General features: G+C 45.3%; 1 protein-coding gene across 1 annotated transcript in view; it reads left to right on the plus strand.

Moving 5' to 3' along the window:
* The window catches only part of PAPPA (pappalysin 1), a 179581-nt gene that overhangs the window by 129852 nt on the left and 23095 nt on the right, over window positions 1-26634 (plus strand). The window contains exons 14-19 of the mRNA XM_051636912.1: window positions 8729-8897; window positions 15761-15944; window positions 18546-18756; window positions 19374-19545; window positions 23231-23378; window positions 26061-26170. Of these exons, the coding sequence (XP_051492872.1) occupies window positions 8729-8897; window positions 15761-15944; window positions 18546-18756; window positions 19374-19545; window positions 23231-23378; window positions 26061-26170 (994 nt within the window). The remainder of the gene's footprint in view (window positions 1-8728; window positions 8898-15760; window positions 15945-18545; window positions 18757-19373; window positions 19546-23230; window positions 23379-26060; window positions 26171-26634) is intronic.

Below are 26634 nucleotides of genomic sequence, written 5' to 3' on the forward strand. Positions count from 1 at the left end.
TGAAAGGTTTATGGCTACCGTTTTATTCTTGTTGTTATTACAGACACATCAATAGATCACCACCAACCCCTCTCAGCCTCTGCTTTACAGCATCCCACAGAGATTGTGACCTTTCATGGCCTCTGCTGCGGCAGCTTCATGGATCCTTTCAGCAAGGCAGTGAAAAGAAGAGGGGAGAATTTAGCAAAACCCCTGAAAGAATAATTTTTTTCCCTTCCTTTGTGAATTCAAAGTCGTGAGCAGTCGTCATACCATAGCAGCAGCAATAGTAAAACAAGTTGCATATCCCAGCAAACCTCTGCTCAGCTTCCTAAACAAGCTGTCAGTTGTGTTTTTTTTTTATATAATGTTCTGGCTTGTTTTTAGGACCTGCTTTTATTCCAGGAAAGGCGGGAGGATGAGAAGGGAGAGAGGGAAGGAAAAAAAGAGTAAAAAATAAGAGCATATCTATAGCTAAATCAATCCAGTCAGTGTGTTCTGACCTAGATTCGAGGAGTCTGATCATTCTGTGCAATAGGTTGTATAAATTCAGAGGTCCAAAGACAGCAGGATCGAGTTTCAGATGAGAAGTCTCGTTGGGGAAGTTTGGCCAAATCCCAGTGCAGGAACGGGACAGAAAAAGAGCAAGAAAGACCCACTGGAAGGAGATGGTGAGAAGCAACAGGGAGCTGGAGAGGGCTGGGATGCAGGACCGCATTCCTCCCTCTCAAGTTTTCAGTAGGAATTGAACCATTTGTTCACTTATGAAATTAGAAGTGCTCTGTGTTTAGAAAGTTATTTCCTTAATAAAAAATGCATTCCCCTTAGGCAAAGCGTCAGTGAGCCTCTGCAGCCCAGCAAGCTAACCTTTAGAAATCTCTTCAAGAAGAATCACCCACCAGTTGCCTCTGCCTCTTTTTTTTTCCTTGATTTTTTTTTTTCCCTTTTTGCATTGTTTTGTTTCTATGATGCACTGAACCATCTCAGCCTCTTGCTCTCAAAAACTTGTCTCAGAGCCTCACTCATTCAAAGGAACGTTTCAGGTCTTGCAGGTTACAACACTGGATTGATCATAAAGTTTCCCATGTCAGTCAAAGAACTGGAAACTCTCTGAAATAAAGGCCTGATCCAAAGGCAATTGAAATCAGTGGCACTTTTTCCATTGATGGAGGAAAATTTCCAATTTGCCTTGTGGTGGGGTCGTTTTGGGTGACCATATATGCTTTCTTTTTTTTTCTATACAAGAAACTCCAGGCAGTTCAGGTACCCAAGATGTAGGGGAAGCTGTGCATTAAGTTGTGCAGCCAGGAAATAATAGGTGATGTCTTTGCAGTCACCTGCCCTTTTTTTTTTTTTTTTTTCCACTGTTATGTTTCCCAATCCAGAAAGAACACAGAAAGAAGGATTTAAAAAATGCATTCTTAACCAGTTCAGAAGCTAGATGTGGGTTTTCCTGTGCTCACCATCTCCCCATCAGACCCCATTTGAGCACCAGTCTCACAGTGCCCATCCTTTACTTCTCCCCTTCCCACACAAGTTACATTTGCATAATATGCTTTTAAAAAAATTTATTTTTTTTTTAAAGGAACTTTCCTTACTATATGTAAGCATCAATTTCACTGCTTTCATTTTCCTTAGGTAAACATGGATATTTTTGCCTGCTTTTTGGCTTTTCTTTATAAGAGGTATTATTTCTCTTTCTTCAAGGAGAATTATTTTGGTTGGATAGGATTTACAGCCAGATACAGACACTTCTAGGCAGGGGTGCAGATTTTAAATATGTTAGGGAAAAGAAATATATTGGCCCTTAAAATTTAACACAGCTTTTCTTTTGAGGACAAATGGATCATTTCCATGGGTATAGTGAGAACTTAATAACTGAAAATAAAATATGCACTCCCTAATCTTTCTTAAAATATGTATTACAGTTAGTATTTTAAAAGAGAAAAAGGAGCTTGAGTGCAAAAGTCCCATTGAACTTTATAGGTAGTTGTTCTTGGTCATTGTTGCTCTTTTGAAAATCCATTCCATCCTTCTCGAGACATTTATAGAGGTCTTGAAAAAAAACAAAACAAAACACAACAAAAAACCCCCCAAAAAACCAACCAAACCCAACAACAAAAGCAAACAAGAAAAAACCAACCAAAAAAAACCCAACAACAAAATACAAAACAAACAAATTCTGCAAAACTCTCTGTACTTTCCAGTTGTATTTTTCCCATTGATGATTTTTCTGCTGACCACAGGCTCCTTTTGTTTTCAGCACAAGTTTACCTCACTTCTGGGGATGTGCTGTAAAGATGACACTATATTTTCACACTGCATCCTTAGACCAGATGTAATGGCCCAGTTCTTCTCTCATGCTCTGTAGCTCAAATTATGATACTTCCAGTATCTCCTATTTAACCTCATGGAGTGGATGGTGAAATTAGGTGTGCAAAAGCAGAGGTGTGACCCCACGGTCACTTGAGCAGCAAGAAAGCCTGGTGCCTTGGGGCTGCCATTGATAGCAGGTCCTCAGTAATCAGGTTTTTGTCCTTTTCACCATGTGGGAACCATCGGATGGGGCTCTCCATCCCTAGCAAGGCACTTGTGAAGTGCTGCTTTCCCTAGGTGGTATTTCCCTGCCTTGTTCACAAGACCTGTCCCCTCCTCATTCCACTGATGCCATTTGCTCCTCTTACGGAAACTGCAGGCAGGAGGTGTGGAATCTCAGGTATATATCCCCAACTCAGCTGTCAGAATCGTGGATTTCAGGAGTTTCCAGCTTTCTAATCTTCTGTTAACCTCATGTTCATAACAAAGATAAGCCTCCCCACTTCTGGAGCAGGCTCTGACTGCTTGAGGCCCTCCAGTGCTTGTTCCTCAAGTTGTGCAGCTCCCTGTGCTTTTTAGTTAGTGTAGTAAAAAGGTTTTTCTTTCTTTTGTTTGGTTAAATCTTGGAACAAACACATTCTGACTGCAAAATTGGTTCTGCGGGGAAGATCTGATATTTACCTTCCTCCATAAGTGTGCACATCTGGGTGCTGGACAGCTGGGGGGGACCAGCCCTGTGGACCAAGCCCCACTTCTGGCCAACACACCATTGCTTGCCCTCTCCTCAGCCTCCGTGGAGGGCTTTCCTCTGAACATCACCCTTTCCTGCCCCAAATGAGCCTCAGGGAGATGCAGCCCACTCCAGCTCTTCTCTTTGTCTTGTTCTTTCCTGCTGTCAGCTTCCCCAAAAAGAAATGATGAAGATAAATCTTCAGCTGTGGAACAAATGCAACCGCCCTTTATAACTCTTATTTTTCTTCCTTTTTATAAGGAAGGGAGTAAAAAAGGTTTCCTTGTCTCTTTTTTTTGTGTGTGTGATTTAATGCAGCTTTCTCTTTCCCGATCCGGCTGCCTTCCCCCTGCCCTGCCTTCTGTCATTAAGCACAATCTCTGTCAGCTCACTTCTGGTGAAATTAATGAATTTCTCACAGAACTGTTAATCATAGAAGCTTTGGTCCGTGACATGTGTTATAATTCAATGGGTTTTTAACCTTCGCCCCATTTTGGTAATTGGCAAACGGCATCATTTGGCTTTTATTAAAGCGGGAGGCGATGCGGGTTCTTTGTTTGCTGGGACAGACTGGGGCAGGGAGACCTGGAGGGCTGCTGCTGCCCAGGCCCATGACCAGCTTCCAGGCTGGCAGGGTACTGGGGCTTTGGGGGCTCTATCTGTTCAATATGGACCCGCCTCCCCCAGGGCAGGAACTTCTTAAACAATGGGTTGCAGGGAGGCTGAAGGCAGAGCCAGTCCCAGGGAGAGTGTTACCCTGCTGGCAGTAGGGACAGTGGTGGGGATGTGCTGTTCCAGTCCTTACCCCACAGCTTGCCTGGATCAAGTGTTTTGTGCAACTCTCTGGGTTTATCCTCGTTCCTGACTCTATCGATTTTATTTATGGCTTTGTTGTTATTGTTATCAGGGCCAGGCCCAACCATATGGCACTGAGACCACTGAAAGGACCATAGGTGATGCTACTCTTTTGGTCACTCTCCTGGACCAGATTTGAAGGCAAAGATCTGAAAGGAAAGGGCTTGATCATTCTTCCAGGGGCACAGTCAGCACATGTTCACTAGTCCCCATCAAGCCCCAAGGATTTGAGTAGATATTCTTAGAGATTTTGTGTTAGTTCATGGAGACCAATGTGTTTCAGCTGAAGATAAATTCATTGCCATCTTTGCAGTTCATACCTTTTCATTTCTAAGACAAGAGCTGTGGCTAGCAGCCTTTGCTTTTCAATATGGTTCATATATGCTTGGATTAGAGAGACAGAACCTGTTGCCTTTTGGCAACAATCTCTACAACGGAGATGAACGTACCATAGAGATAAATCTGTTAGAAACACCCTCAGAACGTTCCCTCTGTGTGAGCTGTGTGTCTGGTGGCATAGAAGAAAACCAAAGCATGCTTCAGATCTGCAGGTCAGGCTGGTCTGAGCTGTGGAAAAAGAAGTTTTTCCAGTGTGCAATAGATAATGTTATGGTTCTTCTCATAATGAGAGCATACTGTGACCTTTGATGCCCACCTATGTATATATGTGTGTGTGTGTATATTTGTCAGAGCTACCACAAAGGCAACACATAATTAGGGCACTATGTTGAGTTCTTGGAAAAGTGCTTGACCCCAGGGTGAGGAAAAAAAGTTTGGCTGCTGTAAGCTTTTCGAAAGAGGAAGTCCTGGATTGTTTTTGTGTGAGGAAGGAAGATTTCCACTTAATTGTTGTAATTCTCTATAAACATATTAAAATACAAATGTTTCTAGGATTGTGTCACTAAGACCTCAATTTAGCAAAGCCTTTAGCTATTTGCTTATATCCCCCTGTAGTCAAATCTATCAGTGGGACTTAACCGTGCTTTTGAAGTTAAGCACACATTTAAGTGCCTTGCTGAATTAGGGCCAATATTGGCACAGAGAAATAAAGATTTAGAGGCTAATGACTGAGCTCATTTAGATTAGGGATGGGCAGAATGGATTTGAATAAAGAGCTGGCTCAGGACTTCAGCCTACATGTGAAGCTAACTAAGTTCAGGGCTTTTTACACCATTGAAGCAGGCTGCCTTGGTCTACATTTTTAACATGCTGCAGACAGTGGAAAGAGTGCAAGAAATCCACTTCTCCCTGCACTTAGCTTGGTGTGAAAATGCTGCTGCAGGAAATCATCCACCACCAGAACAAGAACAGGAACAGGTGATTCCTGAGGTGGACTTAGTAAAATAAACACTGTCAGGGAATATCCCAGACACTGACACTTGTTCAATACATATATGCTAGTAAATAATTAGAATTGTCCTTGAGTCCCTTCCAAAGTCTTCATCCAGGCCAGCTCATACTCTGGCAAGCAATTCCCAGGTGCATTTGGAAAGCTAGGGTAGAACAGGGATGATTCTAATGGGTTTTGATTAAGCCGCCCAGTTTTGATTGCAAGAAAATGGGATAAGCTGTCCTGTGCCAGGATTTGTTTCTTGGATACTCTATATTGTTTCTTTTCCCAAGGAATGCACAGTTTCTGGAGCATGTGATGATTAACCACTGTTAAGTGGCAGTACCCATGCAAGAGCTTCTGTAATCCACAATTCTGTAATATGGATGCGATGGGCTCTTTGTCTAAACTTCCTACTTGGAGATATTAATTTCTTCTTTTTAATTCTGCATTTGCAGAACCCAATTCAGGATCGTGACTTCAAAATTCATTGGGATTTACAGCTGACAGTAGCTGATACCAAATTGGAACCAGTAGCTAGAGAACCAGAAATATTTAAATTGGAAACATTTGGTGGCAGTGGTTGTTTTTTTACAAAAAGTGAATGGTTGTATTGTTTGTCACTGAAGTCATTCATATAGAGTTACAGACAGAGAGAGCTGCCCAGATGATCTGCTAACCAAGGCATAATCTGGAGCCTGGAGGGGGTGGCTAAAAATGTTCCCTGGCCATTTCAGAAGACCACAAGGGGACTTGTAAACAGAGAGAAGAACATCACAATAAGTGTTTCTTAATGCCTTTGTCTGTGGAGTTTCAGTTCTGTAGGACTTTTAAGCCCGTTCTTGCTCATCTGGTGTCCTGATATGAACTCAAGAAACCAGATTTTTCTTTTTTTCCTTTACATTGATGGAAATGAAAAGTGATGTCACTCACTGAAGCAACGTTCCTCCACATTTCCCTTGTGCAAATTGTTTGTAAAGGTTTTCTTAGGCTCATCCTTCCCTCTGAAGCCATTCAAGGCTGAATTCAGTGCTACATCAATGTGTAGCACTGATTCATGTAAGATACTAAATGGAATAGGTCTGCTATAGTTTTATTTTCCCAACTTAAGTGCAAAAAGGTTTTCAGATTTTGCAGTTTTGCAATGGGCAAGCAAGGCTTTCACTCTGGACTTCTGAGAATAGCTTGGCAGTAGTGCTGCCTTTTTTTCCTCAGTGAGCCAGCTTCCTCATCTCTGGAGTCCTTGCATGGGAGGAACTCAGATTGCAGCCCCTGGAGAATGGAGGGGAGCCAGGTGGTGGTCAGCCTTCATGGGGAGGTGTAACTGGGACATGTAGGGAGGGTTTGACATGATGTCATTCATCATTTACATTCTCACTTGCCATCCATGTTCAGGTATTCTTGCTAATGTTAATTGGTGACTTACTCAGCCAGCAGTGCTGTGAGGTCAGCGCTGAGGCCAGCAGTGAGGTCAGCAGTGAGGTGTTGCTGCACTTGGGGAGCCACAGTGTGTGGGGATGCCCAGGAGCTGCTGCTGGAACAGAGCAAGGTCTTTGGTTCACTCTCCTGGTGGATTTGTGTTGGACGTTTACAGGACAATTGCTCAAGGCTTTTTTCCTCGCCTCCTTTCTCAGCAGGAGAACACCACCTGGGCACTAGGATGTACTGTCTGCTTGTTCTTCCACCACCTCATCCACAGTCTTATTGATCCGTGCAAAGTGAAATCAATGGCAGTTTAAATTTGTATGTCGGGCTGTGAGTCACAGTGACTGGAAAACATGCATGAAACCTTTAATATGGGAGGGGGTTGATCCTGCTGAAGGCTGGACCACTTGGTGTAGGTCAGCTCTGGCAGAGGATCATCTGTTCTGCAGACGTAATGAGCATCACAGCCATAGTGCTGATAGACAGGGTGCTGTTTGTTGCATCCAAGGGTATTGAGTTGGCCATCAGAGGTGGAATTCTCCTTCCTCAGTCGTGTCAGCTGCAATACCTTGAACGCGATGAGGAAATAAGATCTTTCTGAATGTAGAAACTGTTGATGGCTCATTGCACCCCAGGGAAGGGCTGCCACTGAACAAGCAACCTTAAATTACAAGCAGTGGGCATTTCCCATATAGCACTAGTCTGGGACAGAGAAATGAGTTGTGGAGGGACATAATACTGTTGTTTAATCTGATCTAGAGCTCAGTAGAGACACGTGCAGATGTGCTCCTCGATCAGTAACACGGGGATAACAATACCAGCCCAAGTGTCTCACAGGGGTGTAATGAAAATTAATTAGATAATGTCTGCACAGTGCTTTAAACACAGCAAAACACCATGTACATGCTAAGTCCTGTGCTCACCTAGGTGGATGGGGTTTTGGTGGCTGTTAATCCATTTTCTAGGAGATATGAGTATCTTGCTTGTCATCCATTTGAAAATGCAGGTATTGATGCATTGCTTTCCCTTCTTTCAATAACATTCTGTGTTTCAGGTTCTTCCCTACCCACACAGATGGTGAAATAAGTCAGTTTTCCCTCCTCAGAATTCATTTAACTGTATTTAACTTAAATTCAGCTTAATTCAGGAGAGGTGCATCACCTTGTAGGAATCCTTAACCCCAGAATTTTTGTCTCTAATCCACAAAACATCTTTGGAAATGCTTTAAGATCCTCAGCATTTTCATTATCCTTTAGCTGAGGGACTGCCCCATCGTCACATTTGAACGTGTCCTGTAATGTTTGACTCTGGTCATCAGAGATGGTGAAAGATTCTGTGTCAACCAGGCATCTTTATGTATACAAAAATTAAACAAACCCCTCTCTTTACAAGTTGTGCTAAATGTTACAAGAACTCACTGAAGGGAGAGCAGAGTGTTACCATCCAGGGGGAAACATTTTATGGATGGCAGGACAGCAACTGGCGATATCTGAAATGACAGCAGGCTGCTGAGGTTGATAAGAGCTTATCAACACAGCTACACAGCTGACGTTCGATGTTCCTCGTGAAGTGGAGTAAAATTAATGTGTTGATTTCAATCGAGTTTCTCCCAGATAAGAATGTCTATCACAGCAACCCCTCCTCACACATACACACTTATCACCAGCAATATCGGGAACTCCCAAATTCAGCAGAGATTTAAAATTGGATGGGGATGAGGACTGCTCTCGGAGGGAGAGCGCTCTCGTGGGATGGATGGATGCATGTTCATGCAGGAGTAGGAAGGGCCACAGAGCAGTTTCTTGTGTTGTTCCTCCTCTGTGAATATTGCAGAACAGCAAGTCATTTTGCAGATTTGGCAGACTCTTCCCTTTTGCCACAAGACCTGTAATTTGCTCTCATTGCTATCACTGTTGCCACTGGCCTTCAGAAGACAAACTAGATGTGTGCTCACTGGGGGGAAGCCCTTTGTTGAGTCGGGTTTGCTGTGCAGTCTGTGTGCCTGCCAAGTGACGAGCTTGTCAGTCAGACACGCTTGCTCTTGTGGAATGAATCGAACTGAATAAAAAGACCACTTCTTGTCTCCCACCCAGCTGTGTCCACTACTCCTGCGAAGCCACCGACTGCCAAAGGCTGGAGATCGAGAACGCTCAGCTGGCCTGCACCGCTGGCGGCTGGTTCAACGGTGCCCAGTGCAACGTGAGCTGCAGGACGGGCTACGTCCTGCAAGTCCAGCGGGACGATGACCTCAGCAAGAGCCAGGTTTGTTCTGCTGCTTTTGTGTGACCCACAAGAGAGGGACAAGCAAAGATGCGGAGAAATTGCAAAATAGCCCAGTCTGAAAGCCAAAATCTCCGCTCAGCCTTAGGACAAATTCAAATGATTCTCACCAGAACAGGAGCCATCTGGAGCTGCAGGAAGAGGTACCGACAGTAAGCAAAGTTCAGATGTTTGCCAAATTTAGAAATATTCAACCAAATGATTGAAGTAGGTGTTCAGAGCTTCTCTGTTCTCACTAGTTTTGCTCAGCCCGATAGTGTTTCTTGGTTAGATTTTTTTGGTGGTAGAGTGTTTGGTTTTTTGCACAACCAGTTTCTGGGCAAAAAAATTACATTTTTATTCCCTGAGTTGAGGCTAACAATGGCTTAACTCCTTTGGAGTTTTTCAGTCCATCTGCTCCCAACCACACCCTGACACTTCCAAACAAAGCACCCAAAACATACCCCAGTGGGCCAGGGAGTCCTCTCCATCTCTAAGCCATACATTAATAATCCAGCCCTGCAAAAGCAGCTTGTCTTGATGCAGTGTGTGGGGTATTGAGGAAAACTGTCAATTTCATAGAATTGTAGAATGGTTTGGGTTGGAAGGAATCTTAAAGATCATCTAGATCCAACCCCCCTGCATGGGCAAGGATACCTCCCACCAGCCCAGGTTGCTCCAAGCGCCATCCAACCTGCCCTTCAACACTGCCAGGGATGGGGCAGCCACAGCTTCCCTGGGCAACCTGGGCCAGGGTCTCACCACCCTTACAGTGAAGAATTTCTTCTTAATGTCTAACCTAAATCTACTCTCTTCCAGTTTAAAGCATCCTGTCTCTACCTGTCCTTGCAAAAATTCCCTCAGCTTTCCTGTAGCCCCTTCAGGCACTGGGAGATGCTCTAACATCTCTTTGGAGCGTTCTGTTTTCCAGGATGAACAACCCCTACTCTCTCATCCTGTCTCCATAGAAGAGGTGCTCCAGCCTGTGGCCTCCTCTGGACTCACTCTAAGAGCTCCATGTTTCTTTAAACTTTAAAATAATGCACGTCCTTTGTGCTGGGGCAGTTGGACATGGCCCAGTCTCACCATGCCCAGGGTGCATGAGATACATGGGTGCAGGGCAGGCACCCCAGTTTGTGTTCTCATCTCTAAATTTGCTGTATCACTTGACTGTGACATGGGGTTGGTTTCCCCCATACCTTTCTCCTGTGTTGTGGGGGCAACACATGCATGTGGGGTCAGGGAGGGCTGGGGGCAGGAGACTGCCCTCACAGCCTGTCTGTATTTGTGCAATACTGTGTTCTTCAGCAGCTCACAGAGTGAGGAGATGGAGTGGAGGGGAATGAGTCAGCCCTTTCAACTCAATTACAAAACAAATACAGGACCCCGCGAGCTGGGCCTCTTCCATCCTAATTGGCATCAGCACCAGAACCCCAGCTCCAGCTGAGCATTTTTACAGAGCAGAAAACAAGTTCGCAAACGAGCCTGAATGGCTGAACCAGGAAATAGTTGGAAGGGATCTGTACATTGAGAACACAGGAATCCCAAACCAAATAAAACAGCCTAAACATGTTTCACCAGCGCTGTGTTATTTAAACTCAAGAAATACCTTTTTGGGAGGCTCAGCCAGCTGTATATGGTTTTGCTCTGAGAAGTTTGGTTTCAGAGCCTTGATCAGACTCATATGACAGGAGTGGAGGATTTTAACACCCCTTGCTAACGTGATTCACTGCCTATTACAACACACTTCCTCTCACCCTGGTCTACTATTGCACTTCATCCTCTTTTTTCCACTGATAAAAGCCCTGAGGCCAATGGTTTTGTTTTGCTCAGTGCTGTGCAGTCACTGTTCAAATCAGGGAAGGAGTGGAGCATCTTAAAGATATCCATGTTCAGCTAGGCACATTAAACACGTGCTTTAAAGTTAATTCATGTGCTTTGGGGATCTGTTGAAAGGGGACAGAAAGTTTCTTTCACTGTTGCCTTGTTTTATTTCTTTGTGTCAAAAGCTTCAAGCCAGAACTTGTGGAACATGTAGGCAAGAGATGAATTATCCGAGAAAGTCCGGAATCTGTGGTTTGGATTCCTCATATTGTGTCGTATTAAATTGCATTGTGCTCCTTCCATAATTGCTTCCCAACTTCAGCTCCTCTTCTGATCACAAGCATTTGGAGATGAGATAGGGCATGTGGGTTGTTATCTATGGTCAGAGATGATTTCTGCCATGACTGAGGAACCTTGCTCAAAGCTGTCGGTTGTTTCACTGTTCTCACTAAGCTGGGTTTCTTTTTTGCTTGTTTAACCAATTTGAGGGTCTAGAATTACTTTTTTTCTCATTTAACTTTCAGTGTGGGGAACTGCATGAGGAAGAGGAGAATGGAAAGTAGCTTTGCACATGTTGTTGTTTCACACTTTTGGGTAGGAAGGAGCCCAGGGTGAGGTGCCTCATCTTAAAGAGCAGACTGAACATCGGTGGCCCATGACTACTGCATCCTGATTGACAGAGCCAAGAAAGCACCCTGATTTAGCATCTGAACCACATTTGTCTTCCTTATTTCACTGAAAGGCAGGAAAAACAGGGGTGAACAGAGAACTAAAAGCAAAATTTTCAAAAGCACCTTAGAGATGTAGGGGCACAAGTCACATTTCAAATCAACCTTTTGCATCTAAGGGGTCTTTGAAAATCATCATAACAGTTTCTGCACTTTCTGGCCTCTGTATTTTCTGAAGCCACCATTTTAATCAGTCATAAGGAAAAAAAAAAAATCATTCAACTTTGCTGTCTGAGAAGCTCCCAGTCCCAAATTCGGTTAAAACTCCATAAAATCACCAAACCCTAAAAACAATCATCACTGTGTGCAGTAGAAACTGTTTACTGTTTGAAAATAAAAACAAAAACAAAACAGCTGAGCTGTTTACAGAAGCTTGGGCTACCTCTCATGCTCATTTAGGGACTTCAGCAACTACAACAAGAAAGACTTTGCATTGTGATGGAGCAAAATACTTCATGTATCTTTCTCACAAACAAGATCTCGGGATGTTTTCATTTTCCTTCAATTTCTTCCCACCCCCCTGACAACTGCATTGCTCTTTCTTCTCCTCTCTCCCTTTCCTCCCTTTGTTTTTCCCTGCTTTCCTCCCCCTTGTCCTTCGCTGAAGCCCTGCTCATTCAGTTGCTTGTTGTCATCTCTCCTTGAAGCTACCACCACTGCTGCTCTGGTCAAGAGGTGTTATTTAAAACCCAGCAGCTCCCTAACGTTGTGCAAAGGCATCATCAATCATGCCAGGAAAAGAAAGCGCAGCTCATGTGGGTTCAATTAGAGGCACAGTAGTGGGCAGAAGTGGAAGAATACTTAGAGGGGAGGGCACAGCTGTTCATTTTTAAGGAGAGGAAACTTCACACGTGAAGCATCGCTTGAAGAAGGAGCCGACTGGGATCTTGGGCGGCAGGAAGGAGACATGAATTCTCCCAGGCTGTTAAAAGTCCCAAGAAACAAATCTTTCTGGCACCAGATTTGTTTAACTTTGCATCCTCTTCTCTGTACTGTGCGCTGTATCTTTGGAGGCTCTTTTCCCCCCCCCCTCTTTTCTCCTCCTTGCCAGCCCTCCCTCCTTGCATAAGCTTCTCTTGGAAGGCAGGACATGAAGGGAAGTGGTCACTGTGATGCCAGTCAAAGCAGCACAAAGTGCCCAAAGTGACAGCTAATAAACCAGACGAGAAAGCCAAGTGCTTCCTATGTGCTGCTGTGAGCTGGGTGACCTTGTCAGCTCAGGCAGGCGAAACAGGCAGATGCTTGCTCAGGCTTCAGGTGGGAGATGCAAATGCTGCCACAAAGACCCAGCACCAAATCCCAAGGCCCAGGCTATTGACTGGAAACACCCCCAAGGTGTACCGTGGTGCTAAGGAGAGCCAGGCTTCTGCTCAGCAGCCCAGGGTCCTGCCCTGCAAATGATCCTACCTTCAAGTGGGACATTGCAAGAGAGAGAAGTCGAAAGCTGGTGGGTGCCATCTGCAATCATTTCCATGTTAGGGTTGTCCTCTGTGCTTTCAATCAAAGCCACTAGTCTTTGTCTCCATTGCGGGAAATGTTCTCTGTTATGTTCTGCTGCAGAAATGCATGTGCTCCTATTGCCCAAAGTGATGACATGATAGACATTCTCTAAAATGTGCCATTATTATGTCTGACCTTGAAAACCTCAGCTTCCATCATACAGAGTGTGGAACAAATTACTGGAAAAAGCTGAGAAGCCAGGCTCTTACCCACATGGGCACAGCTTCTCTGTGTGGGAATGGCCTTGCCAGTGTAGAGTCTGGAAGAAGGTGACTCTTCCAGATTTGGTTAGTGTTTTGTTGGGAAATTACCATGGGGAAAATCCCAGAGATGAAAATGTGAAGAGACTTGGGTGTTCTTTTTTTCACTTTAAAGTTTAGAACAGAGGCAGAAATAAAGTGCAGTGGGACCAGAGCTCTGGTAAGGGATTTCTTCCAGGAAGGAGAGACCCCAGCTCATTGTGTTTCCAGCAGGCTGTAGTGCCCTGCAGCTTTCTGCTAACAAAGACCATGACTGCAGCTGAAGTGCTCTCAAGTGTTAGCTTGGGCAAAATGTCCTGGCCCATTTTCTGTTAAGATGACTGTCATGCATAGATATTGCTTCTGTTTAAACTTTTGTGTTATATTCCAGACTCTGAATTTGCATTGACTATGTGCTGTGCCCTGTAGGGGTACATCCAATGTGCAACCCTGTCATTAGAAAAAATCCCTTGTCCACCACATTTTGTCTCAGCAGCTAGTAGGAGCAACTGTTAATTCATAAAGTGTTGATCCCTAAACTGTTTATTCCTGAATTCTTGGAGTTGAATCTCCTATCACTGTTAGAGCTTCCCTGTGCTCAACATGAATTCAGCATCCAGGAAGATAAGGTACAAGTTTCATGTCTTTTCCATGACGTGTGGGTAGCCCCTGACAGCAGCAGCTTGGTTTTAACCTTCTGCAGTCGAGGTGCCCAGCAGCCACCATGCTGGGATGTTATTTGATGCTAGCATGTGCTGAGGGAAATGGAGGCTTTGCTGAATGCTGGGACAGTCCAGCCTGGGCTGGAAATGTGGTGGTGCTGCTGCTGTGTGTGTGCATGATGAAGACATGGAAGTATTCAGGATCATCCCTTCTCCCATGGCCATCACACTGCAGCTTCCTGGAAGTACAAGCATCTTCAAGTCATCAGCTTTCTATTGAGTATATTTACCTTTTAATGGTGCAGATATTCTGATAAGCAGCAAAGGCAGAATGAATAACCACTGGGGAGCAAAATGGTTAGGAGTGAGAACAGAATGTCACTTCACCTGAGCACTCCAAGAATCCCAGAACGTGCTACTCTAAATGTGTAGAAGAGGCATTTTTTTCCATCAGCAGTGCTCCCTGTTTAAATAAACTCCACAGTCTAGAAAAGGGGTTTTGTGCCCACTTGGGAAGTGTCCAGTTTCTCAGCTCTGGGACTGCTTTTTCCATTCTGAATGCGACCATATATCAAAGGGAGACAGGTCTGAACTTCTGTTGAAACCATTAGGGTGTTTTTGCAAAAAGGGAATCCAGGTCCCTTTGATGTGTGCTAGAAAAATTCCCCTTCTTTTTATAAAGCCAGATCAATGGTGGGCAGTGCAGATCTCCTGTGAGCGTACCAGCCCTGAATAAAATATTCCCTGGAGGCAGAGGAGTGTTGCTGTACAGCTTGGTCAGATTCCTCACTGGTAGCTTCCCCTTCTTGTGTTTGGATTTCTCACATTTCTTTTACTTCTGTCCCTCTTTTTTATTCTGGTATGGAGGGAAGAGTCCTGCTTCTAGATTCTTCACTTCTAGTTTTTAATAATTATCCCTTTTTAATTAGAAAGCAGATATGTTGTTTATTCTGCTCTCTTTGCCAACATCTGATTGTCTCCCAGAGCATTCTTCATCCTAGCTTTGGACTGGTGGCTCCTTTGCCTCTCCCCCCTACTTTTCTCTCTCCATAGCACTTCAGGATTTCAATCTGCTGTATTGTTTGGATTATTCCTCAAACCCATGGAAGTGTAGCTTCTGTGTAGCTATGACAGAGGAGTGACATTAGGGAACCAGAGCACAGGCACTGATTGTATTTGACCTCTCAAGTGCCAGGTGAACGTATGGGCAGGATTCTCTTGGCTCTGTCCATTGCAGACTCCTCTAGGAAAAATTCTATCCTCAGTGCCAGAGCAGCAGGATCCTGATACCATTTGGAGCCTTGGGACAATCTGACAGTAGAAACCTCCACAGCAGCTGTCAGTATGTGAACATGATGTTGACATGTCCCAGGCCACCTCCCTTGGTACCTCAGTCCAAGGGTGACTGACACCTCATGGGAGAGCCTTGGATGAAAGTCCCATATGGGTTCATATTAGGTTGTCTTTTGCTTCAAACCCAAGAGTGATTTTGACTATTCAGAAGTACCCAGTGATCCCATCAAAGTGGCTGTGTCACTGTAAAGGTGACAGGGATCTGGGATAGCTGTCAGCTCCAAATAGTTCCTTTCTGATCCCAGGACAGAGCAGCAGGTTTCCAGCTTGTCTCAGGGGGTGACAGAGACAAGAGTTCAGATTATTTGTTGTGCTTCATTCTTTATACTGAAGCACTTTGATGCCTCATCCAGAGGTGACAGAAATACGTCCTGGCTCTCTGACACTCTTTCTTCTGGAACCTTGGTGATTTTAGTAGCTGCTGACCAAATGATAGTGGTAGTGGCTGGGCCTGGTGCTGCTTAACTTGTGAGCCTAAATAATGGTTGTTATTAGGCTTGAAATGGTTTTGATCTCTCCCTTGCTGGCTGTGGTGGCTGTAGGCATGTGTCTTTTTCCAGATGGAGTCCAGCATCACCATGACCTGCACAGATGGGAAGTGGAACAAGCAGGTGACCTGCGAGCCTGTGGACTGTGGTGTCCCAGACCAGTACCATGTCTACCCAGCCACCTTCAACTGCAGCGAGGGGACCACCTTTGGCAAGAAGTGCTCCTTCACCTGCCGACCTCCTGCTCTTCTGAAAGGTATGGGAGGGGGGCTGTGCAGTGACCTGGGGATAGCTGCACAGCTTACAGGCTGCTCCTGGTCGTGTGTGCTACTGTTGCTGTTGTTTTAGAATTATTCATGATATTTTAAGTATGAAGAATTATGAGACTTTATGGGAAGGTTTATTTCTATTAGAAGTTAAGTTCCTTTGCATCTCTCTGTTACCTTCCTTTGACCTTTCCTTGATCACGGCTGGCCAGGCAGTAATGACAGTGAATATTGCTTCCATACAACCAAAACATGGAAAAAGTCATGGGGATAAATCAAATTAAACTCTCTCATCTTCTTTCCCAGACCTTCTGTTTTCTGTGTCTCTCTCCCTTCTATGCCTCCTCTATGTATTTGGAAAGGCAGAAGAAAACTGAGAAGTCCCATGTCCCAGTGGCACAGTTCCCCACAGCCATTTTTCTTAATCTACCCATCATGTCTCTCCTTTTCCATACTCATCTTGCTCTACTTCTGACTTTTCTCTCCTCTTCCTGTTTGGGACTCCCTACAATTTTTTGTTCTCAAAAGTAACACACTCTCCACCATCCTCTTCCCTGCTGCTTTTCTGTTCACATTCTCATCATCATCTCAGCACCATTAACTCTTCTTCTCACTGGCACATTACCCTTTTTGATCTGGTCCTCAGAAAGCAAGAAAAGAGATCATTGTTAATTTGAAGGAACATTATAGCCAAATTAACTTGTCATGTTGCAGTGGACTGGTCTTCACTGCTGTTGTGAACTCAGGTACAAATAGTCTATAAGCTTTAATGTACATATGGTATCACCTTTTCTGCTAGGATTCCTTGCAAATCCCAGAAGAGACATGGAAAGTATTCTTCATTTCAGTGAGATGATATGTTGATTTCTTTATATGTAACTAAATGACTTCATTCTTTTAACTCTGACTGAAGAGGATAACCCCAAGCATCAAACACACAGTGACAGTTAAGACTACTCAAAGGGGATATTTATTTCAAAGGTTTTCCTTCCTCTGTTCATACACTCAGAGGATCATCTTAAACAAGATGTGGTTTTTTCATTAAAAATGCCTGGAATTTTTTTGAGGGGGCAGTGAAAATAATGATATTTATCATGACCAACAATAAGCTTTGGCTGATGAGTGCAGTGGGAGCAGCTGGAGGGATGATACCCAACCCCCAGGTCAGGGGGTGCAGCTGTATTGTGTAGCATCACTTCACTTCTGTGCAGAAACCCTGAGCTGTGAGGGAAAGGCACAGTTTGGTGTACAGCCATCAGTGATGACTAATAGATGTTGCCACGAAGCTTCTGGAGAATGGTGTTGGAATGACTCATGCCTAATTCAATCACTGACGTCATGACAGCCACTGTTGGTAATGTCACAGCTTATCACTTTGCAGTGGCAAGTATGATATCACCAGGGCTGCTCTGCAGAGCTGCTGCATGAGTCAGAGCAGAGGAGCATGCGGGTGCTCTAGAAAAGAGCTCCCTTCTGCACAAAATACCTCTGCAATCATCTGCAGTCGAGGAGGGGAGAGACAAAGCCAGGGCTGATTTAATGCGGCTTCTCTTATCTTTGTGGATAGGGCAGGAGGGCTCCTCCACATACCTTCCTGAGCCCTCCAGAGCCTTTTGTTTTCTTCTTCTTTGAATTCCAGCCTCATGCCGCGGATCTCTTCCTTCCCTCTCAGAGAGATGGCAGTGCTCTGGGGTTAGCAGCTTGTCAGTGTTATTTTGGATAACTCCGAGGTTGGCTTACTGTTGAAAATATGCCTTGTGGCTTGAGAAGAGTTCCTGCAGCAATGCTTGGGGATTTCAATAGAGTATTAGGGATTTTTGAAGGGTTAGTGGCTCATAGCTGTGCTTTGTTTCTTAGGAAAAGCTTATTCCTTTTCAACATACAGTATAAAATAACAAAGAATGTAAAATACACTGAGACTAGGCTACTTTTAGCTTAACATTCTGAAGTCAAGTAGGTCATAGCAGAGGCAAATAGATCTATTGTACCTTTTACCTTTGAGGTTCTGGCCAAGAAAGCTTCCTAAGGAAAATGAGTCTCTAATGAGTATTATGAATCGCATTTATCATAGTAGTCCCCAAGGACCAAGAGTCCCCAGCTGAGGATGGCTCCTCATTGTGTTGGAGTAGTGACTCTGATACTAACAGATGCTGCTCCAAAAGGCTCAAAATTGAAATAAAAAGGGAAGATTCAGGAAAGAGATAAAACACAGAAGAAGAATGAAGAATGGAATGGCACCAAATGCTCTGTTAATGCCATGCCTTTGGAGAGGAGGGGTTGATGTATGAAGCAAGCTGCCTTTCAGAGAAGAACAAAATAAGGAAGAGAAATACAAAAGATTACACAGCCCCGGCAGTTTCTCCTATGTGATAGCATTTCCTGAAATAAGCATTGTCTGCCTGTCATCTGAAAACAGAGTCCTTAATGATTTAATAATACCATCATCTAGAAAGAGAAAATGCATAGGACATACACAGCTGAATTTGTCAAACCAGCGGAGGTGCCTTTTGATGTATTATGGCTGTAATGACATTAAAAAAAAAATAAAATTCCTGCTGAACATTGTTAACTTTGCTCACTGTTGTTCTCAGGAAACAACAGCAACTTGACCTGCATGGAGGATGGGCTGTGGTCCTTTCCAGAGGCCCTGTGTGAGCTGATGTGTCGAGCACCTTCCATCGTCCCTAACGCAGAGCTCCAGACCACTCGTTGCCGAGAAGATAAGCACAAAGTGGGCTCGTTTTGCAAGTACAAATGCAAACCAGGTTACCATGTCCCTGGATCCTCCAGAAAAGCAAGAAAGTACGTGAAAGAATAACACCATGCAGCCAGCATGATTCAGAAAGCCATGAGTTAAAATGGTTTGGGGAAAAGATGGGCTATTTATAACAGACTCTGTTTGTGCTGTGGGGAATATCACTGAGCAAGTCCTTCATGCAGATATCTGTGCATGAGGAATTACATCAAGGGGATTTAGGCACCTAGCTCACTTAGGCTTCTTTGAAAACCCTAAACCAGTGCTCAAAAAAACAGACTTTACCTTAGAAATACCCCTTTGATATGCAGCCTGGGGAGTCCCCTTTGAAACTCTGCAGGAAAGGGTTAGTGCTATCATATACTTCTGACTCTGCACAAACCCACTTCAAACCAACCACAGCCCACAAGCCTGGGAAGCAGAGTTTTTGGGAGATGTGTCCAAGGCCAAAAGAGAAGTTTAGGCTGGGCAGCTCAGTGTTGGCTTTACAAATAATCGGTATTTTTGCTCGGAGACCTCATGACGCAGATTCACAACTTGATCCCCAAGTGTGAAAAGCTCAAGCACACCCGTCCCCTGCAACCTGCTAGCAGAGCTCACAGGCTTCAGAGGCTCTTAGCTGACTCAGCCACTCATTAAATAGTCTTTTTTTTTTCCCAAAAAGGCGAGCCTTTAAGATCCAGTGCACGCAAGACGGCACGTGGCTGCCGGGCGCCTGTGTACCCGTTACCTGTGACCCTCCACCTTCCAAGTTTCATGGGCTCTACCAGTGCTCCAATGGCTTCCAGTTCAACAGCGAGTGCCAAATCAAGTGTGAAGATGATGACAATCAGTCGGTGAGTCTCTCTTATCCAAATTTTCTCAACCTGTACAGGTGGGGTTTTATCATATGTTCCTTATGGACCCTGATCTTGGAGATGCCCTCAGGTGCCGTTGAGGAGTTCTGAGACCAGAGACACAGAATACATAAGAGAAGGGGAATACACAACTGAAGTAGAGAGAGAAAGCTGTGGTGAAGAGCCTGGAAATATTATTTTTATGATAATAGTAATGGTATTACCTGTAGAGGACTAGCAGTGAGTGACCTACTGTTTCCAGACAGTAAATGGCTGAAAAATTTGCCTCAGCAGCTCTATGATCTAGCTAGAAATTCAGGAATAAAGAATAAAAGTAAGTAGGATAAGAGTTACCCACAGTGTACCTGTTTGTTCATTCCATTTTACCTTGCATTTCTCTCCAATTCTTTACATTCTCATGATATCTATGCATGCTATATGATAATTTAACTTCATAGGGCTTACAACTATGCAGGTGAACTGTTTCTGAACTTCCATGTTTTTCTGGCTGTGAAGGTGTTATTTGGCATCAGGGGTCAGATGCTCATCTGGTATAAATCAGCATGTTGCTTTTGACTTCCTAGGGGCTGTGTTCACTGATATGAGAAGGTCTGGTCTCTGGTATCTTGTTTGAAATGCTTAGTTTTCCACACCAGAGATAATTATAGTTTCTGAGATAAGTAACTTCTCCCAGAAGTGCTGCTGCTGCTTAATATGCTTGGGAAGAAAAAGTGGGGATGCTGCTGCTACTACACAAATTGTAGAGAGCAGGGTCTGCTCTGTCAAAGGCCTTTTAATATCATTCCAGATTCTGAGGACAAACTAAGAAGGGGCCAACCCTGTCCTAGGGCCATTGTTCTAAAAAACCTGCTCCAAACATTAAAAACCAGTTGTTGCCCCCATTTCCTGCCAGGCTGGCCTGCCCACTTCATTGGGACAACTGGCACAGTCCTGGGGTTTGATATCAGGGCACCTGGAAAAGGTTTCCCTGCATAAGACTTAAGGGATCCAGGAGAAAAGAAGGCTGAGGGGGGATCTTATTGCTCTTTACAACTATCTGAAAGGAGGTTGTAGCCAGGTGGGGGCTGGTTTACTTTCCTGAGTAACAAGTGATAGGACAAGAGGAAATGGCCCCAAGTTGTGCCAGGAAAGTTTCAGATTGGACATTAGGAACAATTTCTTCCCCAAAAAGGGGTGTCAGGCCCTGGCCCAGGCTGCCCAGGGCACTGGTGGAGTCCCCATCCCTGGAGGGGTTTCAAAGCTGTGTGGATGTGGTGCTGAGGGACATGGTTAATGGTGGCCTTGGCAGTGTTCTAGAGTAACAATTGGACTTGATGAACTTAAAGGTCTTTTCCAAAAAAAGTGATTCTGTGATTCCATGAGCCTTGTGAAATGAGAAGTTGCACACATAAGTGCTGTTTGGGTGACAGCTCTGGGATATGGTGTATGTGGCTTTGTGCATCTCCTGCTTGCTCAGACTGGTCCGGGTGGCTGAAGACAGGTATCATGGTCACCGTACAGGGAAACTGGGGCCACCAGGGTAAAGACAACTGCTACAAGGGGTTTGTCTTTGCTTTCAAATGAGCTGGACACAAAGGGGAGCAAGCAGTGGAGTCAGGGTTACAGCAATAATGAAGTGAGCTCTGGAAAGTGCTACATCTCTATTCACTGTAAGGAAGAGTGCAGTGACTGTTCAGCTGTGAAAGCACCTTCAGCAAAGGAGCAGATAACATCTTGAGAAAGGGATTTGCAGAAAAAAGAAAGATATTTCAAGATATCCCAGAAAATAGACTACAGGAAAAAAAAAGGAGGACTCCTGGCACAAGACAGAACCACTTGAGAGGTGTTAATTATTTAAGGATTAAACCTCACTAAGTCTCTCTCAGCTATATAAGGTGATAATGCACGTTGCATCCAAGCAAGAAACCCAGCAGGGATTTTCACAAGAGATTTTGCAGGTCAGGGAATGATGGACAGTATGTTACTATAGCAATGGATATCCTGGGATCTCTGAGTATGTTGCAGAAACTATACAATAGTATTCTCAAGCACAGCCAGCTCCAGGAACATAAATCAAATTTCATGGGTCACCTTTAAAAATCATGCTTGAACCCTGGCATGCAAATTGCAATGGAAGTGCACCATACTTGCTAAAACAGCAAATTGTGCTCAATTATCACTTAGCCAGCTCTTCCTGAATTTGTCACCATGCTGAAAGGTCATCTCAGCTGTACATATGGCATCTCTTAATCACCAGGAACGTAATGGTCATTTAAGCAGGTACCTCCCCTGGCACCCCGAGCAAGGGTCATTCATTGCTGAGTATCGTGCACAAATCATATGAACAGTCAGGTCTAAATTAATCAGTCTCTGCCAAGCTGGCCCTTAGGTGAGAGTCACCAAGATGGATCACACCCTGAGTCCATCTGGTCCATTATCCTTTCATATGATTTTCTTATTACTTCTGGCAATGGCCAGATGTCTGGAGAAGGGGAAGCAGGTCCCACGCAGTCGTTTACCAATAAGACCACTTTGCATCTCACTAAACATTGTGTTCATCGACAAAGCAGAACAAAAAAAGCAGTAGGATGTTAAGGACTAAACTAAAAGTGAAGGCTGCACAATCCTACACACTGGGACCACGGGCTTGTGCAGATCCCTGTGCATCATGGGGAAGAGCTCCTAAGAAAAGTTCAGCAGCCCTGCTGGGATCCCAGCATAGACCGCACACTAAGGGATCCCCAAAGATATCCAAGACAATCTCCAAGAGCTGGGTGGGTAGATTGCAGGCAACATGCCTGACATGTAAAATGGGTGAGGAGAAGCAGAGATCCTGCATGCTTCTCCCACCCACCAAGGACCTTGCAGGAGGCTTGGACACCAGCCACACCAGCCCTCCTCCAGTTGGATGTCCCGCATTACCCCATGGCAGTTCAGCTCACAGATCCTGCAGAACAGCTTGTGTAGAAATCCCCAATGCCATGAGGATAGAGCTGACAAAAGATTGCCTGTGCACTCCTTTGTTGTTTCTAAAGGGCATGATATTTCCCCTCAGACTTTTGTATTCATTCTTCAGTATCATACAGAGAATCTTTTCTCTAAGAGAAATGTCATATTCACTTCCTTGATCATTCCCACACCAGAGGATTTTTTCGTCCTTTCCACCTGCCTTGGTGCATGCCTGTCTCAGCCTCTTTGTGTGCTGTCACTCAAGGCAGCCAAGCTCTAAAGATCATGTTCTGCCCTGCTAAGCATCCCTGCTCATGTCCTTCTTTCCTTCCACCTTTGGATGGCCATTGGGGATTCTTTCTGTTTTGAGACAAAGGTGATGCAACTGGTTAAAAATGGGAAGAGGGAAAAGGTTGTCTTCCTTCAATATAAACCTCCCTACAACAAGAAAGAAGGCAAATGGGGTGGCTGCACCTTTGTTGGAACTGGAATGGGTCTATTTGCAAGGGTCTTGCACAGAAGTGTGTGTGTGTTTGGATGCAGCACAGGTTTTCTGCTTTTAATTCCTTGGAGGAAAACTCATCCTTGTCCCCCAGGGCTGGCAGTCCAAATCAAGGGCTCTTCTAGCTCCAGCAGAACTTTGCTCCCAGCTTAGCTCTGCCCATTTCTCCCTTCTCAGCCTGTCCTTGCTGTTGTTTTTGTGACCATCTTCATTATCTCCTTCTCTCATTTCCAGGGCCGTGGAAGCAATGTGATTCACTGCCGGAAGGACGGCACCTGGAGTGGCTCCTTTCATCTCTGCAGGGAAATGCAGGGGCAGTGCACGCTGCCCACACAGCTCAACAGCAACCTGAAGCTGCAGTGTGCCAGTGGCTATGGCATAGGTCTGTGAGCACCAGCCCGGCTGTCTGCTGGGGGGAGGCAGCTCAGAGGGTACTGGGAGCAGTGGGACCCGAGATGCGGAAGAAAGTGGGGATGGGAGGGAGGAAAGATGGAGCCTGCAGTCCTTGAAGTCACCTTCTCCTGTGGCCCCGTGTGCCTGAGTGAGAGGATGCTACGGGATGCTCTTCAGGGAACTGCTTTTAGGAAATATGAAGCTTTGAGAGGCCAGGCATCGTGTAACACTGATTGCCTGCTCCTTGCAGTGCTTCCAGTTTCATTGTGTCCTTTCTTGGCCAGCTGGTTTTAATGGACAAGCAGCACACCAGCCGAGGCCAAGGACACATTCAGTCCTTAAAACACAGGGAGAGATTGCACCTGTATTTGCTGTTACACTTTTGTCATGTCCCTTTCTTCAACCACACACACACACACCCCAGAGGCTGAAAGGCAGGACGTTGGCAGGGAAGCACAGAACGAGGGTAATTCAGGTCTCACCAGAAAGAATATGAGGTCAGCTGAGCATTCCCTTTGAGATGCTCGTTGTTGAGGAGCTGTGGTAAGGGTATGCTTTCCACTTTCCTTTTGGGGTGCCTGGTCACTCTGCAAGGGGTGATGACTCCCCATGCTCAGCTTTATGTTACTCAGTCAGAGGAAGGGATAGGCTACACACTGAATTAAACACACTGTATGCTATTTTCAGCCCCTGTCTTTAAGGTCTCCCTGCGGTAAGGGCTGCAAAGGGAGCTCCTCTGGCTGCAGCCTGCACAGACCCACGAGGCCCCTTCCTGCAGCCCCTTCCCACCCCCTGCCAGCCCCCTCCTCCCTCCGCCTGCCCCTTTGAACTTGGAGAAATTTCCTCCTTGTGCGGCTCCCTCATTATATTGCAGCCATGAGAGGGACCATGAGCCTCCTTGTGTTCCCTCCCCGGGGAGGAGAACACGACCTGGATGAGATCACCGCTCTGTAATGATGCCAATTACAGATCATATATCAAAACAATTCCAACCCGCTCCTTTCCGTAAGCGTAAATAGTGCGGCAGAGCGCGGGAAGGCGAGGGCTGAGCAGGCTGCAGCCACACTTTCTGGGGTGTTTTACCCTTGAGATGAGGTTATACACCAGGTTTTTGCAAGGAGAGAAATCCTGATTCCTGGTTTGAAGGGGAGCATCTCAGTGGTGGAAGCAGGAGAGAGTGCACTTGCCCACACAGTGGGCACCTGCCAGCCCTCCATGCGCTCCCAACCCTGCCAGGGTGGCTGTCAGCAGGTGCAGATCCCAGATGCAAGGTCCAATAGGCCTGATCCTGGGATGGGACCACACAGCCATCATGGAGGCAAGGGACTCATGGGCTAGGTCATCCATGAGAGTGTGGCTCTCGCTGGAAAAAGAGGAAGAGCTTGGCAGGGGCACAGAGGCCGTTGTCTCTTATCCTCAGCAGATGGAGACATACCACACACTTTGTTAGGCTCACCCAGCACCACCTTTTGGGATCAGGTTGTTGGGGTTTTCTTCTCTTCTTTGTGTTTTTGGAAGCTTGGTCGATGTCCTTCCAAGAAGGTGCTCTCCTGCTACTCACTCACAATGAGGGTGGTGTCAATGGGCCTCCTCCAGCTGGTTTGTGAAACCACGACCACATGTGCTGGGAAAGCAAAACAAACCCCAAGTGCTCCTGGTCTTTCTGGCTCAACAGCCCAAGCTCAGACCCACTCTGCTCCTGCTGATTCTTCCATGTGGGAGCACATGAGAAGGCACGAGCAGGTGGGGAAAATAATAGCATCCAGTCATGGTCACTATGAATCCCACACACCTTTGGTAATTCCTCAGACACCTAATCTGCCCTTCCAGACTGAGGTGTGTGTTGAGCCAAAGGTTCGGCTCTCCAAACCAGCTTGGAGATTAATTCCTCCCCCAGCGCTGACTGGAGTGCAGAAATCCTAATGACACGTTTGCAGCAGCTGTGCCATTCCAGAGTGATTTTCCAGGGGGGAAATGGTAATGGTCCAACACACCAGGGCTTATGGTTGTGTCACCACAGGGCTCTGGGATATTGCTGCAGAGAATAGCAGCGTGTTTTAATAAAGAAAGGACAGGATTCCCACTGGGCATGACAGTTAATCAGAGAAAAAGCAGGTTTATGTGTGAACAAAGCCATCATTACCTCTCTGCGTACTTATCAACTGTGGGACTTAGGTGATAGCTCGTCTGCAATATCATTAGGCTTGGTCACCCTCCAAAAGACTGTTATTGAAGATCTGTAAATCTGACAGATTGAACCGCAAGTTTTTGTTATGTCATAAGTGAGATGAGTTTGACGGCCTCTGCTCAATCAGTCCCATTGCTTGAAAGAGCAGTTGAAATCAGAAAACCTTCATGTTCTCTTGATGATCTGAAAGCACAAAACCTGACCCTCATCTTGGGGTTAACAGCCAGAGAAATACCTAGATATGCAGCTCATACAAAAAGGCCCTGAAATATCCGCCACCCCCACGATCTCCTGCTGAGATGCAGGGCTGTACTCAGCATTTCATGTGTGGCTAGAAGATATGTGATAGTTATGGTTGACTGCTAATTGCAATTTAGGAAAAACGAGCCCTAATCTTGCCCTTCAGCTGGAAGGATGCTGAAAGGATCAGAAGCTGTTTGCTTTGTCGTCCTTTAGCTTTCTCCTCTCCATTTTTTTGTGCAGGTGCAGAGTGTACCACCTCATGTCCAGATCACAGCCACGAGCCCATCCTCCTACGCGTGAACGAGACTGTGCAAGACATCCAGCACTGGATGAACCCTCAAAGAGTGAAGGTTAGTGCCTGAGGAATTCACTAACTGTATCCCTCATTGCATGTTTATGTGCAGGCAGCAAACAGCTTTATCTGTGGTTCATTCAACGAGGGGAAAATATGGGGAATTCTGTCCTTCAGAGAAGAATTCTTAAATTTTTGTTTTCTTTACATGTTGTTCTGGTAGTGTGGTGGCTGTGTCTCCAAGTTTCTTTCTGTGATTTCCCAGTGAAAGTCAGGTCAAGGTAAAGGCTCCAAACCAGTGTGCTCAAATCCACCCGGCACCTACAGTGTGTCTGAACTGGAAACATATTTCATTGCAGAGGAAGGTGTGATGTACAGTGAGAGGAAGGCCACTGGCCAGGTTTAATTTTGCATTCTTTGGGTGGCAGGGCTGGATTATTCTGCACTGTTTTTGGATGTCAGAAGAAACTGATACAGAGGGTATTTCATTTCTTGAACGAGCAGAGCTGGCTGAGTCCTCCT

The sequence above is a fragment of the Apus apus genome, chromosome 19 (genome assembly GCF_020740795.1).
Source record: "Apus apus isolate bApuApu2 chromosome 19, bApuApu2.pri.cur, whole genome shotgun sequence".
Classification (NCBI taxonomy): domain Eukaryota; kingdom Metazoa; phylum Chordata; class Aves; order Apodiformes; family Apodidae; genus Apus; species Apus apus.